Source organism: Bos grunniens, chromosome 2 (assembly GCF_055505025.1).
Source record: "Bos grunniens cultivar Pamir isolate PY7600 chromosome 2, Bosgru_T2T1.0, whole genome shotgun sequence".
Classification (NCBI taxonomy): domain Eukaryota; kingdom Metazoa; phylum Chordata; class Mammalia; order Artiodactyla; family Bovidae; genus Bos; species Bos grunniens.
Window position 1 is genome coordinate 40,364,616 of NC_141166.1, and position 26,373 is coordinate 40,390,988.

The 26,373-nt window shown below is 41.4% G+C and overlaps 1 protein-coding gene and 1 long non-coding RNA gene across 6 annotated transcripts; one reads left to right on the forward strand and one right to left on the reverse strand.

The window, feature by feature from the left end:
• LOC147377939 (uncharacterized) lies at positions 1-5,911 on the reverse strand. Of its 2 annotated transcripts, none has more exons than XR_015143005.1 (4): positions 5,806-5,911; positions 4,605-4,793; positions 914-1,135; positions 1-273 (listed from the first exon to the last, which is right to left on the reverse strand). It is a non-coding gene; the product is annotated as an uncharacterized LOC147377939 (long non-coding RNA). The 2 variants fall into 2 exon arrangements; XR_015143007.1 differs by having other exon boundaries at positions 134-273; positions 1,095-1,135.
• On the forward strand, positions 921-24,426 carry C2H2orf80 (chromosome 2 C2orf80 homolog). Of its 4 annotated transcripts, XM_086343178.1 has the most exons (8): positions 921-1,161; positions 4,539-4,620; positions 6,438-6,520; positions 8,228-8,315; positions 8,714-8,785; positions 19,280-19,367; positions 19,654-19,775; positions 23,960-24,426. In XM_086343178.1, exons 1-8 carry the CDS (start codon positions 1,121-1,123, stop codon positions 23,966-23,968), a joined length of 585 nt encoding a protein of 194 aa, XP_086199304.1. In that variant the 5' UTR covers positions 921-1,120; the 3' UTR covers positions 23,969-24,426. The 4 variants fall into 4 exon arrangements, with proteins under 4 accessions (XP_086199304.1, XP_086199310.1, XP_086199321.1 ...); XM_086343184.1 differs by lacking the exons at positions 921-1,161; positions 4,539-4,620 and adding an exon at positions 5,389-5,411; XM_086343195.1 differs by lacking the exons at positions 921-1,161; positions 4,539-4,620 and adding an exon at positions 5,475-5,703.
• The last annotated feature ends 1,947 nt before the right edge of the window (positions 24,427-26,373 follow it).

A 26,373-nucleotide genomic window follows, 5' to 3' on the forward strand; every position in this document is an offset into this window, starting at 1 on the left:
GGAGAGAATTAGTTTATTGAACTGGCTCATGTGATCGTGGTGGCTTGACCAGTCCCAAAGTCTGATGGGGTCAGCAGTCAGGATGGAGACTCAACGAGGAGCTGCAGTTCAAGTCTGAAGGTGGTCTGCTGGCAGAATTCCTTCTTGCTCAGGAAGATCGGCCTTTGTTCTTTTAAGGTCTTCAGCTGACTGGATGACTCGCCCACATAATGGAGAGTCATCTGCTTTACTTAAAGTCTACTAATTTAAATGTTAATCTCCTTCAGAAACCACCTGTGCAAAAAATAAATAAATAAAAATAATGTTTGACCACAAATATGGACAGAGTGGCCCAGCCAAGTTGACACATAAAATTAACCATCACAATTTGCTTTAGATTTTTTTTAAAGAAATAAAACACTGCAGATAAAGTTGATATCCTATTTATATACCTATCTCTGGGCACCCCATTCAATGGTGATAATTTGTAAAAAACTAACTCTTTTTTGTGACATCAGGCCCCATTTTACTCCATCACCTAGGCTCAATTTCTGGTTCAAAGCGGGGGTGAGAATTGAAGATATGGCCTCACCTTTGTCATCACCACATGTTTCTACAAGGACCTGCTGGCCATTGAAAGTTGTACATAGGTTCTATAGAAAATGCCATCACAAGCCATGAACCAGGTGGATTCACAGAGAGTCACTATGTTGAATGCACACAGAACTCAAACACATTCAGATCACAAACCATCTGTGTTTGGATGCTTCTGTCTATATAGTCTCATCCACGATTATATGAGCCGTGTCTGTTTTACTTGTGAGTTTATTGCAAGAATAAGTAAATGATGAATATTGACAAAAAATTTGCAAGGAATAAGAAGTGTCAGATAAATTCAAGGCACAGTGCACTGGCTGGCAGGCAGCTTTCTGACCTGGAAACCTGCTGGATAAGAGGCCTGCTCTCAGATCCCTTCCAAAGCCTAGGACTCCATGACTGGTATTAGGAGTGATAGCATCCTTTATTCAAATTCTCTCTGATTTGCTGCTGTAGCTTGAAGGCTCAGAGACGCTGGGTCTTTCCAAAGGATAAAGGTGCAGTGTAGCTGCAGTTACCTGCTTAGCTGGATAAGCCTTTAATCATGGAAAGAAGGCTCCTAAAGAAGGAAATGAAAAAGCTCCTGTAAGTCTGATGGAAAATAGCTTACATTTATTGCACTGAGCATTTGGTGGGTTGTATGTCATAGATGGTCTGGATATTGGCAGAGGGGTTAAAAGCCTAGGGAAGAATTTGTTCCTGTGGTGTAGGAGACAGCCAGATGATCTGGCCTCTATCTCCTGTCCCGAGGGCCTCACATGTGGTCCAAAGCAGGATGCTGAATCTCTAGAGAGGATGTTTCTGCCAGCAGCGTGCACAACTGAGACATCCCTACTCTAGAGCCTAGGATCTGAGCTGAGAGCTCCAGTCCGTGCTGAGCAGGGTATGCCTTTGAAAGGGTTCGACTAGTAACAGATATGAGTGAGATTCCTGGAAAAATGTACCCAAGGGTGCAGCATTTACATTGCAGCTTCTGCTTCTTCTATTGTGAATCTTATCGGTTAAATAATTTATCTCTATTTTTTGCCATCCAAACTTCATTTTAAACACATAAAGAAAACATTAAGTTTTCCCATGGAAATTTTTTTCTCCTGTGGTAGCTTTTCGTTTACTTGATACTTTGTTAAGAGGTTGGTGAAAATCAAAGACCATATAAAAAGGGGAAAAAAGGTTATTATGGTTCTATTTCAATATTATAGGCATAATAATAATACACTCATTAAAAACATCACTATAGTCCCCATTAAATATATTTTCTCTGCCCACTAAGATAATTATCTTTTAACAAGTGCTTAAGAAATGCTGCAATATGAATTCACACATTTTACATGCATGTGTTTGGAGGTCAACATAATAAAGAACAAACCATAATTAGGAATGCCAATTCCTCTACATATCTCATCCAAAGAACTAGAATTTCAGAACTAATATAAATATAAACTTATAAATATACATATACATATATATATGTGTGTGTGTATATGCTACTGGAGATCAGTGGAGAAATAACTCCAGAAAGAATGAAGGGATGGAGCCAAAGCAAAAACAATACCCAGTTGTGGATGTGACTGGTGATAGAAGCAAGGTCTGATGCTATAAAGAGCAATATTGCATAGGAACCTGGAATGTCAGGTCCATGAATCAAGGCAAATTGGAAGTGGTCAAACAGGGGATGGCAAGAGTGAACATTGACATTCTAGGAATCAGCAAACTAAAATGGACTGGAATGGGTGAATTTAACTCCGATGACCATTATATCTACTACTGCGGGCAGGAATCCCTTAGAAGAAATGGAGTAGCCATCATGGTCAACAAAAGAGTCTGAAATGCAGTACTTCGATGCAATCTCAAAAACGGCAGAATGATCTCTGTTCATTTCCAAGGCAAACCATTCAATATAACAGTAATCCAAGTCTATGCCCCAACCAGTAATGCTGAAGAAGCTGAAGTTGAATGGTTCTATGAAGACCTACAAGACCTTTTAGAACTAACACCCAAAAAAGATGCCCTTTTCATTATAGGGAACTGGAATGCAAAAGTAGGAAGTCAAGAAACACCGTGAGTAACAGGCAAATTTGGCCTTGGAATACGGAATGAAGCAGGGCAAAGGCTAATAGAGTTTTGCAAAGAGAACACACTGGTCATAGCAAACACCCTCTTCCAACAACACAAGAGAAGACTCTGCACATGGACATCACCAGATGGTCAACACCTAAATCAGACTGATTATATTCTTTGCAGCCAAAGATGGAGAAACTCTATACAGTCAGCAAAAACAAGACCAGGAGCTGACTGTGGCTCAGATCATGAGCTCCTTATTGTCAAATTCAGACTGAAATTGAAGAAAGTAGGGAAAACCACTAGACAATTCAGGTATGACCTAAAACAAATCCCTTATGATTATAGAGTGGAAGTGAGAAATAGATTTAAGGGACTAGAACTGATAGATAGAGTGCCTGATGAACTATGGACTGAGGTTCGTGACATTGTACAGGAGACAAGGATCAAGACCATCCCCATGGAAAAGAAATGCAAAAAAGCAAAATGGCTGTCTGGGGAGGCCTTACAAATAGCTGTGAAAAGAAGAGAAGTGAAAAGCAAAGGAGAAAAGGAAAGATATAAGCATCTGAATGCAGAGTTCCAAAGAATAGCAAGAAGAGATAAGAAAGCCTTCCTCAGCGTATAGTCAGATCAGATCAGATCAGTCGCTCAGTCGTGTCCGACTCTTTGTGACCCCATGAATCGCAGCACGCCAGGCCTCCCTGTCCATCACCAACTCCCGGAGTTCACTCAGACTCACGTCCATCAAGTCAGTGATGCCATCCAGCCATCTCATCCTCTGTTGTCCCCTTCTCCTCCTGCCCGCAATCCCTCCCAGCATCAGAGTCTTTTCCAATGAGTCCACTCTTCGCAGGAGGTGGCCAAAGTACTGGAGTTTCAGCTTTAGCATCATTCCTTCCAAAGAAATCCCAGGGCTGATCTCCTTCCGAATGGACTGGTTGGATCTCCTTGCAGTCCAAGGGACTCTCAAGAGTCTTCTCCAACACCACAGTTCAAAAGCATCAATTCTTCAGCACTCAGCTTTCTTCACAGTCCAACTCTCACATCCATACATGACTACTGGAAAAACTATAGCCTGGCTACTTTAAATAAAGTGTCTTGAAATTACAAAGCAAAACTTCAATAATTTTTATTAGTCTAGAATAGCTTAATGACACAAAACAGCTTTAGAATCCAAAAGCAAATTTATCTCCAGCATAGGAACTTGCCCAAAGTGTTTGGTAAAGACCTTGACCAACAGAACTCTACTTATGTAACACTGTGAGATTGACATTGGAAACCCCAGAGTCTTTTTTCCTACGTCCAGTCTCTCCTCCCAACTTTCCTAGGGTAGTACCCCTTTCTATTCACCTCCCAGGGCCCTTATTCTACTCTCCCCTTATTAAAAGTCCATTAGGGAAGGACCTGATAAGTATACACTAAAGTGGAATCACTAATACGTTTTTATGTCTAACCCTCCTAACGGTATTTGCATTCTAACGGGGGGAAAAAGCCTTCAAGCTAACTAATATATCTGTATGGCATATCATATATCTGGAAGTTATCAACTTTAGACATTCTGCCTGAATTTAGCAAGGGCAGCAGGGGAATCTTCAAAGAGGGGGGTCTCGATCCTTTCGGTTTTGTAACATCTGTTCTGCCTATTGAGGGTTTATCATACTCCCTGCTTTCCTAGAAATTCAGTTCTATGTGAGTTTTATTTGTTCATTATGGTTGGACACTTTAAATCTGCAGGGTTGCAGAATGGCTGTTTAAATCAAAATGAATATTGATTCAGCTACCAGAGCCATCGGTGACTTCTCTTGTATTTGGTGGAGGAGGGAAGAATTGGGGAGGAATCTTTGGCAGACCGCACTTCTGTGTCATTCCTGCTAGTTCAATCCTGCTCTCTTGTTTTTAAGGGGAGATTATATTGGCATCAGACTTCGGGAGAATGAGTTTGACCCAAAAGGAAGAAGGCAACTCACCTTTCTAGATGATATGGTAAAGAAAGGCATACTGCTGCAAATCACATCTGTGTCATATGTGTGTTACAGGGAGGAACAGGATCTAATGTCCATCGTAAATGAGGCTAATCTTGATCCCCTTCCCCCAGAATTTCCTCTTTCTCATCTGTTATCATAGGATTGTCCAGGTGGTCTTTTCAACTCATTAAACTGAAAGCAAGAAGAATGAGAAAGTAAAAAGTCATGAGACTTTCGCTATTTATTTACTTTTATGAGAGAAAAGATAAAAAAAGCAAAATGAGTATACAATTAAAAGTATGACAGCCATGATCTTAAACGCCTTTTGATGAGATTAAACTACTATTGTATAGTTCTCAAATGTCATAATTTTTTACCATTCATGGAGAAAACCAAGTAATTGAATAATCCTAAATTCCTGTTATTATACCTGTTGAAACTCAGATTCATGCTATGTAATCAAATTTACTTCACATGAATTAAAGAAGCTGTGAAGAGATCTAATTCAAAAGAGATTAGTAAGCCCTCAGCCTTTTTATGCTACCCATTTACTGTTCTTGCACTAATGAGGAGGCAGGACCACGTGTCTCCCCCTCCTCTCGCCCATCCCTGTCTGATTTCCCTGGTACTGAATGAGCAGTTAAGGAAGGTTTCATGTTCTAAACTACTTCTCTATGCATGTATTAAATAGAGAAATTAAATCGATTAGACAAGTGCTGGTCAAACTTTAATGAGGTCTTATTACAAGACCGTTTTGATTCAGGAGGTCTGGGGTGAGGCTGGAGATATGCCTTTCTAATGAGCAAACAGGTGATGACAGCTCTACCTATCCAGGCATCAATCTTCCAATTAGGTTTCAACAAGTGATTATTGCCTTTCTTTTTTTTCTCCCTTCCTTCCCTTCCTCCCTCCTTCCTTCCTTCCTTTTCTTTTTCTTTCTTTCTCTTTTCAGCTTGGTTCAGTCCCTGAAAGAAATGATTATATTGTTACACCTTTTAGAGAATGTTAAGATTACCTAGAACCTTGGAATTCATCTACAAACACAGAAACAAAACTGACCTTTCTTCGTCAAACTGAGAAGGAATGATTTGGCAGATAAATGGTGAATACACTTAGAAATGACCAGGAAAAGGTGGTCAATATGATAAGAATGAACACTGACTTGGTCCTTAGCTTTTTAGCACACAGAAGGCAAGTCACTTACCCAGGTCTACCTCCAGTTCCTTGCGTCCACTGGACCCTCTGCCTAGGAGGTCCTTCACCTATGGAAATTCTCTTCATCCTTCAAGCCCAGCTCTGCCGAAGCCTCTTTTCTGAGTCTCTAGGGATTCTCCCAACTCATCAGGTGGACACACCTCCTCTGTGACCCTGGGAGCACGTTTCTGACGTTACACCAAATTAGAAATTGTTCTCTATGTCCCTCTTTCTCTATCTTCCCCTTTTTCTATTTTATAATTCAAGGAAGTTGAGGCCCTGAGAACAGCAATTGCTCACCCAAGGATATAGTACCATGAGTTGTTAGCAGTAACCTAGATTTGAACCCAGATTCCCTGATTCCCAATTTAGTATTTCATGAATCCATCAATCATTTCTGGCACCTCCACCCACCCACCCAACACACACACACATTTGTCTAGTGGGGGGTTAAATGTAATGCGGGAAGAACACTAGTTATTTCTATCTGAGCATCAGGTTACAGGACACAGCTGGTGATCCTCACTGTTGCGGACAAGACAAAAGATTAGAACAGGCTTAGCAGTGCCATTGTCATTGCCAGGGTGAGCTTCAATCAATGTCTCAGCCTGTTCCTTTGTTCTCTGTGCTCCCTGCTTCCAGGCACACTATGACTTGGCCATCAATGTTGCTTTGCAATGGCTGGATCACTCAGAAGACTTAACTTGGCTGGAGTGGGAGAAAGTGTAAGTTGAATACTCCTTTTTCCTGTTTTTTTTTTTTTTTTAAACAACGAGTAATGACAGAGGAAATTTATCACAAGGCACTCTGATTTGAAAATACTATGGAGTATTTGTCTCCAGCTGCTGCTGCTAAGTCACTTCAGCCATGTTCAACTCTGCGCGACCACAGAGGCAGCCCACCAGGCTCCCCCGTCCCTGGGATTCTCCAGGCAAGAACACTGGAGTGGGTTGCCATTTCCTTCTCCATGTCTCCAGCTAGAAACCTGAAAAAATCTCACAGTCGTCAGTTTGAGGAAGTCTTATCCATGCTTACATATTTAGCATCCCTGTGAATTGGTTTCTGTCAGAAACAGATCTTTCTTGCGTAAGATGTTTTGTCTTAGAAATATAACTGTGCTTTATTGTGTACATGCCTTGATTTTTAAAAAAATGATCAGTTTTTTGGGTAAAGCTGCAATCTTTTCCCAAGGACCATCAAACATTACTTCTTAAGCATTTAACCAGATGTGTACCTGAGCTAAGCAGTTTGAATCACCACTGTTTTAATGCTTGCCAGGATTATTGGCATTTTCTCCCAAATGTGGGGCTTTCCAGGTGGCGATAGTGGTAAAGAACCAGCCTGCCAATACAGGTGGCATACGAGACGTGGGTTTGATCCCTGGGTCAGGAAGATCCCTTGGAGGTGGAAATGACACCCACTCCATTATTCTTGTTTGGAAATGCCTGGATAGAGGAGCCTGACAGGCTATGGTCCATGGGGTCATGGAAAGTTGGACATGACTGAGCAACTAACCACACCTGTATGTGCCAGGCAGACTCATTCAGCTAGAAAGAACATGAAACTGATGACGTCAGGATTGAATCCCTTGTTCAAGAGGCCAGTTGTTTTTTTCTGCTCTGTTGCTTTAGCATACACACCTGGGGCTAAATGGTTGGATCAGTTAGTATTTAGTTGCAATAAGCAGAAAATCCAATGTGAATGGACTTAAGCAGGAAAAAAGAAAAAAGAAAAGGAGGAGAGATTTATTGCCTCTGTATCTGCAAAGTCCACGGGTAGAGTGGCATCAGGCATGGCTTAATTCAAAACTCAAACCAGGTCATCAGGATCTACCTCTTGGCTATTTCCTCTGAGTGGACACTATTTCTAGTTTTAGCCTACTTTATCACAACAGTCAGGCCAGGGGAGAATGGATCTTTAAAAAGCACAGAACTGTGTCTCAATGGCACTGTTTGCTCTGACTTATCTGGGGGTGGAGTGAGGGAGAGAACATGCCGGCTAAATTAGTCCACAGCGTGTTTTCCATCCTTGGAATCTAGGGGTGTCATCACGCCCCTAGAAGCTTATACAGGGGGAAGCTTTATAGGCTTACACAGGGGGAAGGCAGTTACCCCCAAGCAATTGCCACAAGAACAGGAAAGGATATGGGTTGGTAAAACCACAATTGTCCACCATAGTGGCCACTCCTCTGGGGTTTGATACCTGTGGAAACATGGGTAGATGAGGGTAAATTCATCACTGTTGGAAGATTCAAAAATCAAAGTGTATACTTTGCCGATGATGGATTAAGCATACCAGTTTTGTGAATAAATGCATAGCAAGCAGCCATTGGCTATTATTTATTACTTATGATTATCATCACAACCTTGTCAAAAATTCTTGTTAAAAAGAACAAGAATAAACCCTCCATTCTTATTCATATTCCCCCTTAGGAAAATGTCATTTCGGGGTAGACCCATATATCCAAACCACAGAGAACGAGAAGCAATGATTTTATCATCTTATGCTGGAATCTTAATGGTAAGGAAAAGAACATTATTTGCATCTATGAAGATTTTGCATCTATAATGTGCATTTTATATTAAAGAATACTTATTTTATTTTTCAACCAATGTTTCTAAATATTTAAAATTTATTGAAATTAAAATTTTCATTTTTAAAGGTTAATAAAAAGACTGACTTCTATATTATATTGTAAAAAAATATATTTTTTTAAGGGATTTAAGGGAAAAAATAACACATAAACAACTGATGTTAGGATACTCTGACTTATCCATTTATTTTAAAGTTATTTATCTGGTGCCCATGCTCTCCAGGCATGGTACTGAATGTGCAGGAGCTGTAATAATCTTATTTTACAATAAAAGAAAAGTCATGATATGATAATATATTTTTGTTATTATTTTATTGTTTAACAGAACAGTATCCCAATTGAGGAAGTCTTTAAAATTTATGGGGCTGGCTCTTCTTCCAGTTCTGGTGCTGCCAAGGTAAGGATGACCTGAGACTATCAACATAACGGAATTTTAGAGAGGATTTCTTTATTTTATAAATTGATAATATTGTATTTTCAGGCATGAAATGACAGCTTCATATCAAAATATATAAAACCAAATGTAATTATACCTTATTGAGTAATAAATCTAAGATGCTTTCACTACATAGAGGACTATACTCATAATAGCAAATGCACTTTATTAATTCATAAATAGAGGCAGCCACTTGAGCACCTTAAAGTCTAGATGCTGTCTCTGTTCTGCATTAACAAAAGTTCTCACTTACACTTTTCATAATATGGGTCTGATAAATCCAAGTGCTCCTCTTGTATGATGTACCATAACTTCTAGAACCAGGACAAGATCTGCAATGTTCATTCTCATGAGAAATTATCTAGTGTACTGCTGCCACATTTCTCCTTTCCACAAGACTGCTTGGAATTCAGTCCAGTTGAAGTACTAAAGATCAGGGAGTCCAGGTTGAATTCTGACTGTGTCCCTTCCTCTCTTTGGGTTTCCATATACTAATCTTGAAAAATAGAAAACAAATAGCCCAGAGTATTCTGAATTATCTTTACTATTAGTTCAGGTTTTGCTATTTATGAATATATAAACATTTACTAAACATTTGAAATAATGGGCTTCTATTTAGAGGTGAACTGATGATCCCTTTGCCTTTGGATAACCTCTAGAAAAGAGAAGAAGAAAGGGCAGATGGGGTGGGTAGAGTTGGGCAGCAGTGTGGAGTGGGAGGAAGTCAGGGAGGGAAGCCAGGAGAACCCACACAAGGCCTTCTGCTCCCACTGTCACTTCCCTTGTCCCCACCAGGGTTTGGAAGGGAGGCCAGGGCAGGGGCAGGGCTGTGGCCACAGGAACACTGCCTGCCTTGCTGTCTTACCTGCAGACCATCCTGCAAACGGTGGGGTCATATAAAGTCAGGAGTCTACCAGGGCCACCTTAGGACTCCAGCATTTACTCAGAAGTATCATAACTGAATCCAGTGGTCCTCTCACCTTAGTCCATATGTAAGCTGGCCTGGTCTTGAGACTCAAATTCCCTGGATTATGGAGGAAATCAGCACCCCCTCTCTGATTTCTCTGGTTTCAACTCTTCCATTCATTCATTCATTTGTTATAGTCGTAGGTGCAGGGATACAAGGGTGGGTGAGTCTGAAAAAATCACTTTCTCATAGATTTCATATCTCATATTGGAGCTGACATGCTTCCTTGGTTGAAGTATAAGCCACCCCAAGACTAATGCTCCTCAGACACCAAGCTCTTCTTGGCTTTTGAAGAAAGACTACTTTTTTTGTTTTCTTAGAGAGTCAAGCAAACCACACTGCTTTAATCCTGTTTGATTTTTTTCCTGCAGATTTCTCACTTCTAGGATTTCCCCCTTTTAGGCTTTCCTTTCAAACCATCCCCTTCAACACATACATATAAATATCTGAGCCCAAGTCCCTCTGTTTCAGACATTGTGTTTTCTTCCCTTCATCTTCTTTGCCTAGCAGAGGACAAAGGCAGGCAGTAGGCAGATCTAGTTGCTTGGTTTCAACTCAAGTGGCCAGAGGACATATATGGAAAATCACATCCTGGAAGGAAAGACACCATGAAGCCCTCCAGTCTTAGCAGGGTTATCCATCAAGCAGGTTTGCAAACATGGGTGTTCAAGTAGCTTGGATAAACCAGATTCATTAAAGGGGCCAAAATGGAGGGGAGTGGGGAAGGATAAATTAGGAGTTTGGAATTAAAATATACACATTAATATATATAAAATAGATAACTAACAAGGACCTACTATATAGCACAGGGAACTATATTCAATATTTTGTAGTAACCTATAAGAAAAGAACCTAAAAAGAATATAAATATATGTGTATGTGTATATATATATATATATGTATGTATGTATGTATGTATATACATATAGGGAAGCTGAAGTGGTACCCTCTGCATATCTGAGGTTGTTGATTTCTCCCAGCAATCTTGATTCCAGCTTGTGGTTCATTCAGCCTGGCATTTTGCATGATGTACTCTGCAAACATGTCAGGCTGGATGAATTACAAGCTGGAATCAAGATAGGTGGGAGAAACATCAACAACCTCAGATATGTGGATGATACCACTCTAATGCAGAAAGTGAAGAGGAACTAAAGAACCTCTTGATGAGGGTGAAGGAGAAGAGTGAAAAAGCCAGTTTAAAACTAAATATTAAAAAAACTAAGATCATGGCATCTGGCCCCATTACTGCATGGCAAATAGAAGGGGAAAAGGTGGAAGTGGTGACAGATTTCCTCTTCTTGGGCTCTAAAATCACCGGGTTGGTGACTGCAGCCATGAAATCAGAAGACAATTGCTTCTTGGCAGGAAAGCTTTGACAAACCTAGACAGTGTGCTGAAAGGCAGAGACATCACTCTGTTGACAAAAGTCTGTAAAGTCAAGGCTATGGTCTTACCAGTGGTCACATATGGTTGTGAGAGCTGGATGGTAAAGAAGGCAGAGCAACAAAGAATTGATTCCTTCCAATTGTGGTGCTAGAGAAGACTCCCGAGAGTCCCTTGGACTGCAAGGAGATCAAACCAGTCAATCCTAAAGGAAATCAATCCTGAATTTCACTGGAAGGACTGATGCTGAAGCTGAAGCTCCAGTATTTTAGTTATCTGATGCAAACAGCTGACTCATTGGAAAAGACCCGATGCTGGGAAAGATTGAGAGCAGAAGAAGAGGGCATCAGAGGATGACATTGCTGGATGGCATCACTAGTGCAATGGACATGAACTTGGGCAAACTCCAGGAGATGGTGAGGGACAGGGAAGCCTTGAGTGCTGCAGTCTATGGGGTCGCAAAGAGTCAGACACTACTGGGTGACTGAATAAAAACAACAGCAACTCTGCATATATATTAAATAAGCAGGGTGACAATATACAGCCTTGACATACTCCTTTCCCAATTTTGAACCAGTCAGTTGCTCCATGTCCAGTTCTGTTTGTCCACTAAAAAGATGCACACTGTAAGAATTGTGAGTTAAGTTTTACTGAGGGCAAATGAGGACTGCAGCCCAGGAGACAGGACCTCAGATAGCTCTGAGAGACTGCGCCAAAGAGGTAGTGGGGGAAGGTCAATACATAAGATTTTAGTGAAGGGGGAGTTCAATGCAATCAAATGTTTACTTTACAAAAGGTTTCTGCTAGTCAAGAGGAGCTGATGTCTCCATGAAAAGATTTAGCGCTTTTCTAGATATGAAGAGATGTCAGGATTGGAATCATGAAATCAGTTCCTAAAAATATCTATCTAAAGACCTGTACCACCAGTTTCTCTGAAGCACAGAGTGCTTCACTCTCCACCCTTGAACTCTCTTCAGGGTGTGTCGAAGTTCAACAGCTGCAGCAACACAGGGTTCAATCTCCGCAGAGGCAGATGGCAAACGCCCTTGGCAAGTGCCAATTTGTAGTTGACAACATAGACTACATAATGATCAGCTCTGAAGGAAAATAAATCTTATCCTCAGAAAGGGGGTTTTGTCAAACTCAAGTTCAAGTGCCTGATACCAAGTGAGGTCAAACAACCAAAACATCAGAGTTTGGAGCAGAGATAGGTTTATTACAGGGCCGAGCAAGGAGAACAGGGCAGTTTATGCTTAAAGACCCAACCTCCCCATGGTTTTCAGGGAAGAAGCTTTTATAGGCAAAATTTGGAGGGTCAGGCTCCAGGGTGTGGAGCCTAAACTCTAAACTCTATCAGCCGCGATTTCATTTGTAGAAGCAGGAGCCAGAAGCTGGGATTGCTATGGGAAATGAGGTGAGTTACATCAGTAAAGCCCTTAGTGGTTGGCATCTGGTAACCTCAAAACAATAGCTATGGTTAAGGTTCTGGTACTCAGGGGGTTGGGGGTGTATCTGATTCCCTCCGTATTCCTCTAAATCAGGGTTTCTCAACATTTTGAACCAGATAATTTGTGTGTAGGGGGTAGAGTTGGGGCTGTTTAGTGCATTGTGAGCTGTTTAGCAGAATTTCTGGCTTCCACCTGAAACTGTTTACCTCAGATCGGGACTTGAACTCATCTGCTGGGACTCGAACCCAGCCAAAACCCTGCTTGGGACTCTAACCCACATGGCTGGGACCAGAATCCGGCCAAAACCTAGTTTTGGACTCTAACCCATATGGGTGGAACTTGAACCCAGTCAAAACCCACAGTACCTGGTTTCAGGACCTAATGAAGCTCAGGTTTTTGATGTCTCATCTCAGAAAATCCAGTGAGAGACAAAGTGATAGGTAAGAAGTAGATTTATTTAGAGAGAAACACACTCCACAGACAGAATGTGGGCCATCGCAGAGGGTAAGTACAGCCGCCTTGAAATGTGGTGTGGTTAGTTTTAATGAGTTGGTAATTTCATAAGCTAATGAGTGGTAGGATTACTCTATTTTGAGGAAGAGTGGAGAATTCCAGGAATTGGGCCACTCCCCACCTTTTAGTCCTTTGATGGTTCCTTGGAACTGCATATAATCATGATGATCTGATCACATACCTAGAGCCAGACATCCTGAAATGCGAAGTCAAGTGCGCCTTAGGAAGCATTACTACAAACAAAGCTAGTGGAGGTGATGGAATTCCAGTTGAGCTATTTTAAATCCTAAAAGATGATGCTGTTAAAGTACTGCATTCAATATCCCAGCAAATTTGGAAAACTCAACAGTGGCCACAGGACTGGAAAAAGTCAGTTTTCCTTCCAATCCCAAAGAAAGGCAATGCCAAAGAATGTTCAAACTACCGCACAATTGCACTCATTTCACACGCTAGCAAAGTAATGCTCAAAATTCTCCAAGCCAGGCTTCAACAGTACATGAACCATAAACTTCCAGACATTCAAGCTGGATTTAGAAAAGGCAGAGGAACCAGAAATCAAATTGCCAACATCCGCTGGATCACCAGAAATGCAAGAGAGTTCTAGAAAAACATCTACTTCTGCTTTATTGACTATGCCAGAGCCTCTGACTGTGTGGATCACAACAAACTGGAAAATTCTTAAAGAGATGGGAATACCAGACCACCTGACCTGCCTCCTGAGAAATCTGTACTCAGGTCAAAAAGCAACAGCTAGAACTGAACATTGAACAACAGACTGGTTCCAAATCAGGACAGGAGTATGTCAAGACTGTATATTGTCACCCTGCTTATTTAACTTATATGCAGAGTATATAATAAACACTGGACTGGATGAAGCACAAGCTGGAATCAAGACTGCTGGGAGAAATATCAATAACTTCAGATATGCAGATGACACCACCCTTATGGCAGAAAGTGAAGAAGAATTAAAGAGCCTCTTGATGAAAGTGAAATAGGAGAGTGAAAAAGTTGGCTTAAAGCTCAACATTCAGAAAACTAAGATCATGGTATCTGGTCCCATCACTTCATGGCAAATAGATGGGGAAACAATGCAAACAGTGAGAGACTTTATTTTTTGGGCTCCAAAATCACTGCAGATGGTGACTGCAGCCATGAAATTAAAAGGCGCTTGCTCCTTGAAAGAAAAGTCATGACCAACCTAGACAACACATTAAAAAGCAGAGACATTACTTTGCCAACAAAGGTCTGTCTAGTCAAAGCTTTGGTTTTTCCAGTGGTCATGTGAGACTTGAACTACGAAGAAAGCTGAGCACCAAAGAATTGATGCTTTTGAACTGTGGTGTTGGAGAAGACTCTTGAGAGTCCCTTGGACTGCAAGGAGATCAAACCAGTGAATCCTCAAGGAAATCAGTCCTGAATATTCATTGGAAGAACTGATGCTGAAGCTGAAACTCCAATACTTTGGCCGCCTGATGCGAAGAACTGACTCATTTGAAAAAACCCTGATGCTGGGAATGATTGAAGGCAGGAGGAGAACGGGACAACAGAGGATGAGATGCTGGATGGCATCACTGACTCAATGGACATGAATTTGAGTAAGCTCCAGGAGTTGGTGATGGACAGGGAGGCCTGGTGTGCTGCAATCCACGAGGCCACAAAGAGTCAGACATGACTGAGCGACTGAACTGAACTGAACTGGAACTGCATGGCACCCCTGGGTGTGTTATTTAGCTTGCCGATTGAGGATCAAGGTCTAGTTGAAGTTGACTTGTCTGCTCTCTTGGACCCATTTGATTGTAATCAGTTTATGCTGTGTCCTCAGGCTATGTCATTCTTTCAAAAGTTGTGCCCTGTCCCCTTCCCTCTTGTTTCATACCCATTATATGCCAATAGCTTCCCATTCCTGCCCCTTGATCTAAAATATCTTTCAGTGTTGCCATGTGTCCCCTAAGAGGCAAAAGTCACAGCTAGTTAAGGACCACGTCCCTAAACATTCAAAAATCAAAGAGCTCATCAAGCATCCACTGTATTATTAAAACATGTTGCTGTTGTTCAGTCATGTGTCTGACTCTCTGCGACTCCGTGCACTGTAGCCCTCCAGGCTCCTCTGTCCATGGGATTTCCCAGGCAAGATGATTGGAGTGGGTTGCCATTTCCTTTTCTAGGGGATCTTCCTGACCCAGTGATCAAACCTTCTTTCCTACACTGGCAAGTGAATTCTTTACCACTGAGCCACCAGGGAAGCCCCTTATTAAAACATAAACTTTGCCTACTTTAGATAAATTATCACAAAGGGTATGATATGATTTCAGCCACAGATACAAGCGTCTAAGGGTCCTCTACCGTGTGGACCTCACAAGGTCCTCCCTGCCTCAAGGATGCCAGCTCAGGCCTTTCCCCTGAGGCTGCACATCAGCTCTGTCCAGGTACCTTCCTCTACATCTTAAACAAGGAGTTAGCAGGCCCTCTTAATGAAAACATAGTATTTCAAAGATTAAATTGTGAGAGTGACTTTAAAACAGTCCTTAAGAGTTTAACATAATTTTTAAAAATTGGATTTGTGTAGAACAGTCTTTTGGACTCTGTGGGAGAGGGCGAGGGTGGGATGATTTGGGAGAATGGCATTGAAACAAGTATATTATCATATGTGAAATGAATCACCAGTCCAGGTTTGATGCATGATACAGGGTGCTCGGGGCTGGTGCACTGGGATGACACAGAGGGATGGTAAAGGGAGGGAGGTGGGAGGGGGGTTCAGGATGGGGAACACATGTACACCCGTGATGGATTCATGTCAATATATGGCAAAACCAATACAATATTGTAAAGTAATTAGCCTCCAATTTAAATAAATAAATTTATATTTAAAAATAAAACAAACAAAAACTGGATTTAACTACAAGGTGGGGTAGTTTAAAAAAAATAGTTGATAAAGGTCCTTCTTTAATGGCTGCATGTGTATGAATAAACTTTGATTCCTCCAGATACAGTGTCTCCTAAGCAACAGCTAAAATCCTTCCCAAGCAAAAGCTTAAAGCCCTGTTGAACACTAATCAGATTATGTAGAGTTTTTGGCCACTAGCACTGGCCACTTGGGGCTTCCCAGATGGCGCTAGTGGTAACGAACCCTCCTGCCAATGCAGGAGATGAAAGAAACACAGGTTCAAACCCTGGGCTGGGAAGATCCCCTGGAGAAGGGCATGGCAACTCACTCCAGTATTCTTGCCTGGAGAATCCCATGGAGAGAGGAGCCTGGCTGGCTGCAGTCCATGGGGTCACATAGAGTGAGACATGGCCGAAGTGATTTACCATGCACCACATGGGTACTGTGTGGGCTTGATAGCTTTTTTTCAGGACTATCTGCTGCCACCTGGTGACAGAAAGCCATCAAGGACCCAGAATTGTTCAATTCTGTTAATACAATGCAAGCTTCTAGTTCTACTCCTGAGAGGGAATTTTTCTGCTGACAGGGAGCCGTTTTTCTGCTGAGAAACTTAGACCCATAGGAGGAAAAAAAAATTAAGAACTTCGCATGTGATGATTATTTGCAGTTGAAAGTGAAGGTGGTGAAGGTGTTAGTCGCTCAGTTGTGTCTGCTCTTTGTGATCCCATGGACTGTAGCCCATCAGGCTCCTCCATCCATGATATTCTCCATGGATGAAGAATACTGGAGTGATCTGAAGTTAGATTCAGATAAATGTAAGAGATTCTACGCATTTTCAAACTGAAGGAAAAGGAGCATAAACCTTCCTTTGACAAATAAAGCAAGCAATAGAAATATTCTGCAGTTCCATTTGACAGAAAAAGAGGGGAAAAGGAAAAGGAGGTAAAGAGTGAAACACTGAACAGAAAGAGGAAAAAGACAGACAGGTAACTAGAGAATGTCAGAATCTCTTCTTTCCTCCTCTCTTCATGAAGCCACACCCCAGTGTCTGAGCACCCATCACTCCTCTCCACTCAAACTTGCATCCAAAATTCAAAGCAAGCTCTTCAGAGACCAACAGACTGGTGTCCAGTCCCAACTCTGTTACTCCCTAGCTGAGTAGTACAATGAAGGTATCAATCAGTAACTTTGAAGGGAAAAAAAAAAGAGCATATAGCTAACTCTAGGTTTAGGACTTCAATGTTAACCTACTTGTAAAATAATTTTTCTTATAAACCACAGAGAGAGCTACATTAACTGCTTGCATAAGTTATCAATTATCAGGAGTCACAGGATATATGAACTGGAAGTGACCTTTAAAATACTCGGGTTCTTTCTTCCCCAGTGGACAGGGAAACTAAAGCATGAAAGGCCTGTCTTTTTATTTTTTGGCTGCATCACTGGGCTTGTGGGATCTTAGTTCTCTGGAATGTAGGCCACAGCATGAAAGTGCCAAGTTCTAACCACTGGACAACAAGGAATTCGAAATGCATCAAGACGCTGTGCAAGCCAGATTTCTTTCTTACACAAGGCGTGTATCATCCTGCAGGGCTGTTATCACACCTATCTTTGCTCCACACAGATACAAAGCCTCCTTTTAATTACTTTCTTTGTTCTCGGTCATCTTTCAGAATAGATTACATGCTTCTTGAGGTTTTGTGTGTCATGCATGGTTTGGTTGATCAGTTGTGTCTGACTCTTCATGACCCCATGGAGTGCAGCCTGCCAGACTCCTCTGTCCATGAGACTATCCAGGCAAGAATACTGGAGTGGGTTGCTTTTTCCTTCTCCAGGAGATCTTCTTGAACCAGGGATAGAACCCAGGTCTCCCACATTGCAGGCAGCTTCTTTACCATCTGAGCCAACTCAGCTGGTAAAGAACCTGTCTGTAATATAGGAGACCCCAGTTTGATTTGATCTTCCCCAGTGGGGAAGATCCCCTGGAGAAGGGATAGGCTACCACTCCCATATTCATGGACTTCCCTGGTGCTCAGATGGTAAAGAATCTGCCTGCAGTGAAGGAGACCTGGGTTCAATCCCTGGGTTGGGAAAATCCTCTGGAGGACAACAGGGCAACCCACTCCAGTATTCTTGCTTCTTGAGATTAGAAGCCATCATTCATGCTTATATTTAATTCTTTACAAGGCTGGATATGACACAAACTCTCAATAAATACATTTACCATTTCAATAAAAGCCTGAGGTCAGGAACTTCCCTAGTAATCTTCTCCTTCCAATGCAGGGGGTTCAGGTTCTAGCCTTGGTTGGGGGGATAAGATCCCACAAGCCTCGTGTCCAAGAAACCAAAACATAAAACAGAAACAATATTGTAAAAAATTCAATAAGGACTTCAAAAATGGTCCACATTAAAAAAAAAAAAGACTGAGATCAAATCTAGAAGGGCCCAGCTGAGGAGACTATAAACCGTTCCGTCTATAAAGAGAATATTCATTGTATAATCCATGTTTTCTGTCCTTTCTGTCTGAAGTGATGGTTGCCCAATGACTTGTTAGCACAACCTCTTGTTTAGTTGATTCAATTTGTCACAGTGTATGATGAACTTGGTTATCTAATAGTTTATTGTTCTTTTCTCCTCACTCAGCCCTAGAAAGGCTGGAATCTTGTCTGTCTTACCAACCATGGCTTCCTAAAACAGGGCCTGCCTTCCGTAGTGCTCACTAGAAACTTATTGCGTGAATGAAAGACTGATGAGACAGTCCTAACCTTGAGTTTCCAATGCAGTGCAACGGACAGTGGGTTATTAACTGTCACCACTGGGGGTGTTCTATGTGTTAATGTGCTTTGCATTCACAGATGAGTGAGTCCATAATTTGGCCTTAGGATGGGTTAGGAGGGTGCCAGCAAGGAAGCAGGAAGCTGGGGAGACAACTGGACCAGTTTCTCAGAAAAGGTGATATTTGAGCCACATCGTAAAGGAAAAGTAGGTGCCTTGAGGCAAAAGAGGAAGAAAAGGCTATTCCAGGTAAAGGGAGCCACCTGAAAAGCACAGTTTTGTGAAAAGACCATTCTAGGCAAAGAATGGCCACCAAAGGCAGCACGGGAAGGCGCATGACCCACGAAAGGTGATCCTCAAATGCTAGTCATGTGTCAGGAAGATGGGTTGGGGAGACAGGCCAAGTCTTGAGACAAGTGCTATAACCAGCAGCTGCTTGCAGCACAAAGTGGCTGCAGCTTTTAAAAGTAGGTCTGTTTTCCTTTCAGGTTCCCCGAGCTCCACCCTTCTGCCTCTCCTTGCACCCTTTTGCCATGTTAACAGCACCCAAAGCCGCAGAATATGCCAGCAAACAGAGTAAGCCTGTTTACTTCTGTAATTTAGAGAAATTTAAGTAAAACTCAGAGATACGCATACAAAGTGAGGTCAAAGTTGTTCTGGTAATAACATCTTTCTGTCTGGGGGAATTTAAAAGAATCAGGAATGTTTATGACTTGATTTCCCTTCTGAAATCAGGGAAGTCATTTCTCAGACCTTTTGTTGGTGGAAGCAGAGGACTCTAGCAGGGAAGAATCTAAAACCAAGGGTGGACTTATTTTAAAAAATAGTTTAATACAGATATGACTACCTCATGCATCCCTAGGTGTCAAGCTAAGAAGGGCAGCAATGAACAAAAATGCCACCAGCAGTTCTACAAGGAAAGCAAATGCCATGGAATGGAAATCATCAAAAAATTTATCTTTGGACACACAGCCGAAGGACAAAGTAGGTCTAAACATGCAAATTGAACCAAACTGATACCAGGTGTTTGGGGAGTACTTATAGTTAAAAGTCTAGCCTTCGGGTGTTAGATGTTCTGGCTTTGAAACTAAAGCCCATTATTTATCAGCTGTGTGACTTCAGGCAAGTTGCTTAACTTGTCTGGGCCTTAAGTTTCCTTCTCTGTAAAATGGGAAGAACAATGGTACTTACCTCTTAAGGTCGCTGATATGGGTGTGGACAGGGAGGTCTGGCATGCTGCGATTCATGGGGTCACAAAGAGTCGGACACGACTGAGCGACTGATCTGATCTGATCTGATGGGTCTTAAGGAATTAAAACCGAGTTAACTCCTAAATATTGACCATTATTATCTTTTCATCATTTAAGAAATACTAACCACAGTTAACCAACTAGAATTCTGTTGATTCAAGTAAAAGTGTTGAGGAGAAAATCTGTGTTCATATCTGTGTCCAATGTTCCTATTCTTGATCCCTTTCTTGCTAATAAGAATTTTATCTTTGCCTGCTTTGTATCTCTGCTGTTTCTGCCCTGCCTATCTGGTTCCTTGGACATTTATGTTGCAGACTTCAGAAAATGGTCAGAGATGGACAAGGCTGGAAGGGAAGGAGAAAGCAAGGAGGGGTCTTTGACTTTCCAACACTGTGTTCTCAATTATAATGTACAAAGTGAAAAGGAAAATTTTAAAGTCAGAGAGACCAAGGTGGTCAATATATTAAAAGCAAGGAGAGAATCAGAAAAGTAGTTTAGGCTTGGTGGAGGGGGTAGCTGGGGTATTTTAGGATTTTGTTGAATGAGAGACTCTGGGTCAGCTTGAGGTTGTAATGTAGGAAAGGGAAAGAGGAATTTTGAAAACAGAATCACTAGGTTCTGAATTGGGCTTGCTTCAGGAAATACAGGGGCTTCCCTAATGGCTCAGCAGGTAAAGAATCCGCCTGCAACCCAAGAGACACAGGAAATGTGGGTTCAATCCCTGAGCAGGGAATGATCCCCTGGAGGAAGAAGTGACAACCCACTCCAGTGTTCTTGCCTGAAAAATCTCATGGATAGAGGAGCCTTGTGGGCTACAGTCCAAAGGGTTGCAAAGAGTCAGACATGACTGAGTGACTAAGCATTCAAGAAACACAAGTGAAAATTGAAATTCCTTTTTATGTAGCTTGGTTGCTATACTATGCATTTTTAAATGTGAATCTCTCATTAGGCTGAGTCACACAGGGCTCAGGATTTGTTCAGGTTTTCTGAGGCCAACTATTGACTGATTAGAAATATAATCTTATCATAGCAAGTCACAGCTTTAAGAACTGCCTGAAATCTTTGGTCATATTGAAAGTGAATGAAAGTGAAGTCACTCAGTCGTGTCCGACTCTTTGCGACCCCATAGACTGTATTTACCAGGCTCTGCCCATGGGATTTTCCAGGCAATAGTACTGGAGTGGATTGCCATTTTCTTCTCCAGGGGATCTTCCCAACCCAGGACTCGAACCAGGGTCTCCCTCATTGTAGACAGTCGCTTTACCATCTGAGCCACCAGGGAATATTAGGCCTTTAATATGTGTTATTCACGTAGCGTAACAACCATGTTATTAGGAAATATTTACAAAATATTGAGATTTCCTTTAAAGACATTTGCTATAATGAGATTTGGGCTTCCCTGGTGGCTCGATGGCAAAGAATCTGCCTGTAATGCAGGTTCAATCCCTGGGTCAGAAAGATCCCCTGGAGGAGGAAATGACTTTATTCTTGCCTGGAAAATCCCATGGACAGAGGAACTTGGCAGACTACAATCCATTGGTTTGTGAAAGAGTTGGACGTGACTTAGCGACTAAACAACAAATAACAATAATGAGACTTGAAGGTATAGCTTTTCTAGAACCATATCTTTGTTACTGAAGATCTTTTTGAAGTAGATCTACTTTTTGAAGTAGGTAATAATTTTAAAAATATGAGTTTGGGAATAGCAAAATTTTCGTGCTTAGTTGCTCAGTTGTGTCCAACTCTTTCCGACCCCATGGACTGTAGACTGCCAGGCTCCTCTGTCCATGGTGATTCTCCAGGCAAGAATACTGGAGTGGGTTGCCATGCCCTCCTACAGGGGATCTTCCCAACCCAGGGATTGAACCTGGGTCTCCGGCATTTCAGGCGCATTCTTTACTGTCTGAGCCACAAAGGAAGCCCTAGCAAACTTTAGGAAGTAAAACAGAACACAGAAAATAAGAAAACAGTAACAACTCCAGAAATAACACACACACACACACACACACACACACACACACACACACACATGCACACTAGTAATCAAGACTTTAAGCTTAATCATGAAAAAATAGATCTCTGAAACAGTGGTTCATTGCCCTCTGAGGCTCATCTATGCACCCTATGTCCGGAAGATCTAGCTCTCAAGATTATTCATTGGAGTGTTATTTTGAAAATATAATTTCGTTCCCTGTATGTTTTCTTTCATAACCATTGAAGACTGTTGGCTTCTTGATGGAAGCAGATCTTTTATTCCCTTATTTTTTCCCACATGGATGTAAAGTGCTTTCAAGGCAGTAGATATTTAGTAGTTATTGCTGATTAGTGAATTAGCAGTAAGTGAATGGTCCTTAGGTGAGTGTGCTCAAATCACTGTGCCTTGCCCATACTGATTGAGATGCTCGTTTCTGGGGACCAGCTTTTCCCATAGGTTAACTGATGCTTGTAAACCCAGGCATGTCAACAGTATAAGTGTCCATCTTGCAGTAAGGCCAGATCCTGAGACGAATCCCTCCGACATGGCCCCTTCTTGATAACTAAGCAGCAAAAACCACATTTGTGAGGGCTTTTCATGCTTTATTGTTGATATTTGTGTACTTCAGGCATCTTTTCCAACTTTTGGGTAATGTACTTTCCAAATTAATTTTTCAATTAAAATAGTGGTACTTACAGTAAAAGTTTCAAATTACATAGTGAAAAGTAAAAGAATCCTCTCTTTCCCACACCCCTGTCCTACTCCTCAGAAGTAACAACTGTTAATAATTTTCAATTCTAATATTTGCCATACATGTACACATCAATGTACATATTAACACATGCACACCTGATTAGAAACAACAAGTAAATAAAATAAATAGCTTATTACATGAATGAAAGGACTTCCCTGGTGGTGCAGTGGTTCAGAATCCACCTGTCAATACAGGGTATATGGGTTCAATCCCTAGTCCAGGAAGATGCCACAACTTCTGGGCAACTAAGCCCATGGACCACAAATACTGAGCCAGTGCTCTAGAGCCCAAGAGCTACAACTGCTGAGCCCATGTCCTAGAGTCTGTGCTTAAAAATAAGAGAAGCCACTGCAATGAGAAGCCTGAACACCACGACTACAGGGTAGATTCCTCTCACTGGCACTAGAGAAAACCTCACACAGTAATGAAGACCCAGCACAGCCAGAATAAATAGATAAACAAATTTTAAAAATGTTTTCAAATGTATGAAACATCCTTTTTAGTTTATTGTTTGAAGAAACCTTTCATTTATGTTTAAGCGTCTTAGTCTTTTCTTTTATGCCTTATGGATACTGTATCATGTCTTTTAGCTGATGAACACTTTTAAACTGCAAGATATTAATGCCTTATTCAGAATTTTCTATTTATTTCCAGTCACTGAATTTCTTTAATAAATAAGGGGAAAAGAAGAATTATCTTTTTTTAAATCCAGGTATTCTGGAAAACAGTTTCCAAAATTTCTTTTGTACTGCTTGGTACTAATAGCTCATTTATCAGTTAAAATAGGTATGAGTAACACCATATCCTAGGAAAGGTAGAAAAAGCGTGAAAGACAAATAAGGACAAAGAACAAGGGCAAAAAAAATAGAAAATATTCACAAATAACCATCCTGTGGTTATTTAAGGGAATAATTTTATTCTTAGGAAATACACTATAAAGTGTATTATTAACCCAATAATTTCCCTCTGTGGGATCATGTATTATATTTAATTGAGAAATGTAAGTCAATTTCCAAATGTCTGAGAAGAATTCCATGGAAATTCTTTTGCACCCACTTTTATTTTAGCTCATCTTTGTCAGTAACTAGGTATCTGATATTTGATCTTAACTCCTATAGCTTGAAAGCTAATGTTCATGTCCATTTTAAACTGATGTGTTTGATACCATAATCATCTTTTTATTCTGCAGGTCACTTAGAAACTTGGAATTGCACCACGGGAGTTCATAATAAAGTCTCTGGAAGAAGGGAACCATCATCTTAAAACTGCAACTCTTGCCAGCATATTTCTCTTTGCAATTAGCTTTTGATGCAAAGTGCATTGAAGTGTTATTTTGGGTGTTGAGCTTTCTTATCTTAGAATCATGTTGTTTGGTCATATTGTGGTTAATAGCAAGTATATATCTTATGCTACTTCATTGTGACTGGAAGATGGGTGGCTAGAGAATTTTGAGAATATATACCATTTCTGTGTTAGAGTAGCCTGACTTTGCAGCACATTTTACAAATGTTTAGCACTGAACATTGCAGAATAGTGGAATAGGAGGCAGTTTTCCAAAGTTTCAATCCAAAATAAAATTAACCTTCATCAATTGCCTTTACTATGTTCTCACATGGAAACATTTAAACTCATTTCAATAAAGCCTTAAAAGAAAAATGAGTACAGGCTTTCTTTCAATAGAACACAAGGACTAGTAGAAAAAGAAAACGTTCTAGTCTTTCAACACCTTTTCAAAATGCTGCTTATAAATTGAGTTTAGGGATGGGGGAGCCTGGTGGGCTGCCATCTATGGGGTCGCACAGAGTCGGACACGACTGAAGTGACTTAGCAGCAGCAGGTAGCAATTTGACCAAATGAACGAGAGTGTAAGTTATGCCATCTTAAGGTTTTGTTAACACAGAACAGTTTTCTTTAACATGTGCCAAAACCGGCATGTGGTTTGTTGACTTTTGTTCAAAGTGGTGGTGTATTTCAATGTGGCACTGTGGCTGGAAAAACCAAGGCAGCCTTTTCCACACTGGTTCAATTACGGCTGTAACTAAGGTTGACCAGTAGACCTGCTGCATTAGGTCTGTCCTCTAGTCCTATGTATACTGTAGAACTTCACAGAATTCTGCGCAGCTTTTTTTTTTGGGGGGGGGGGACGGTGGGGGGAGTCTAACTCTGCCACATGCAAGGGAACGTTTTTCTTTGTAGCTATTGATGCCTTTCCTCGTAACATCTGCACCTTTGCTTTACATGCTGCCTGAAGACTTTCACAAATGGCATTGTGGATGTATTGCCAGCTGTAGTTGGATGTCCTTTTAGATTCCCCTCCACAGGTCGAGAACCAGGACCCACGTTTGATCTCATCTTTCTGCATATGTATGGGATGACAAAGCATGGGGAATTGAGTCATATTCTGCCCCTGCATATCTGAAGAGTATTTCTAAAGCAATAGGCTGGCAGCAAGGGAAAAAGGTTCTCAAACAGTTGCCTGGGGTCTTCCTATGAAACAGTGATGCTTCAGGGAGGGGAAACTCAGGCAAATCATGATACCAGTTTTGAAAACAAAAAGCAACCCTAGAAGATGGGTTGAGGGGAGAGGGAAATGAGAGGATCCTGGATATGTTCCTGCTCTTGGAGTGTTTCAGAGAGTCTTGGGAGACGTCTGTCATTTAAGCCCAAGGGGAGATGTTAAAACTCAAGACAAAATGTGGCTATTGATAAAATTTGCTGCCTTTCACTAGCACCTCACAGTAAACATTTACAGGTTGATTTTATTTTTTCACCTCATAAAAGTCATATATATGTACATAACAGAAAGTTAAACCGAAAACAACAAAAAGGAGAAATAAAAACATAAAATTAAGACCTGTAACCTTGCCATTCATTGATAGCTATGATTGACACTTAGGCTTCTATATGCACTAATCGTTTCTTCCCTACGGAAACATATGCAAAATATTTTTATCAAAACCACATAATCCTGACCAGGTGATTTAGGAAATGTGGGCTTCCCAGGTTGTGTTAGCAGTAGCAATGGGGGCTCAATCTCTAGGTTTGGAAGATACACTGGAAGAGAGCACGGCAACCCACTCCAACGTTCTTGCTGGGAGAACCCCATGGACAGAGGAACCTGGCAGGCTACAGTCCACGGGGTCACTAAGAGTCAAACACGACTGAAGCAACTTAGCACGCAAATTAGGAAATGTAATTGCTTTGCAGTTAGAGGATTTTTTTTTTTTTGATTGCCCTTAGCACGTCAAGTCCTTCTGGAATTCATAGGATTGTCACGCGTCACCCCAGGGGGAACCACCAACCTCATCTCAGCAGTTTCCATAGGCAAACTGTACAAAATACTGGGCACGTAATGTATTTCTAGAGCCCTGCATAGGCTGAGAAGTGCATCCTTTGTCTCCAAGGTCATAATGGCTCTGCTGACTTCAATTCCTTTCACTGGCACGAGTGAGGACAACCTGAAAAGCCCAGAGAAAATGAGAGCCCCCTGCCCCATGATCCCAAATGAAAAAAAAAAGGGAGAGAGAGGACACGGAAATCCCCTCACATGCTACCCCCAGGCCCCTTTTGTGTTGTTCTTGCCAACGCAGCAGCCGTCCTGCT

What these genes read in the sequence shown, in the direction of transcription:
- C2H2orf80 (XM_086343178.1), top strand. Translation starts at nt 1,121, where the DNA reads ATGGAAAGAAGGCTCCTAAAGAAGGAAATGAAAAAGCTCCT. An exon ending in TCACCTTTCTAGATGATATG is followed by an intron (nt 4,621 to 6,437) that starts GTAAAGAAAGGC and finishes CCCTGCTTCCAG; the next exon opens with GCACACTATGACTTGGCCAT. An exon ending in TGGCTGGAGTGGGAGAAAGT is followed by an intron (nt 6,521 to 8,227) that starts GTAAGTTGAATA and finishes ATTCCCCCTTAG; the next exon opens with GAAAATGTCATTTCGGGGTA.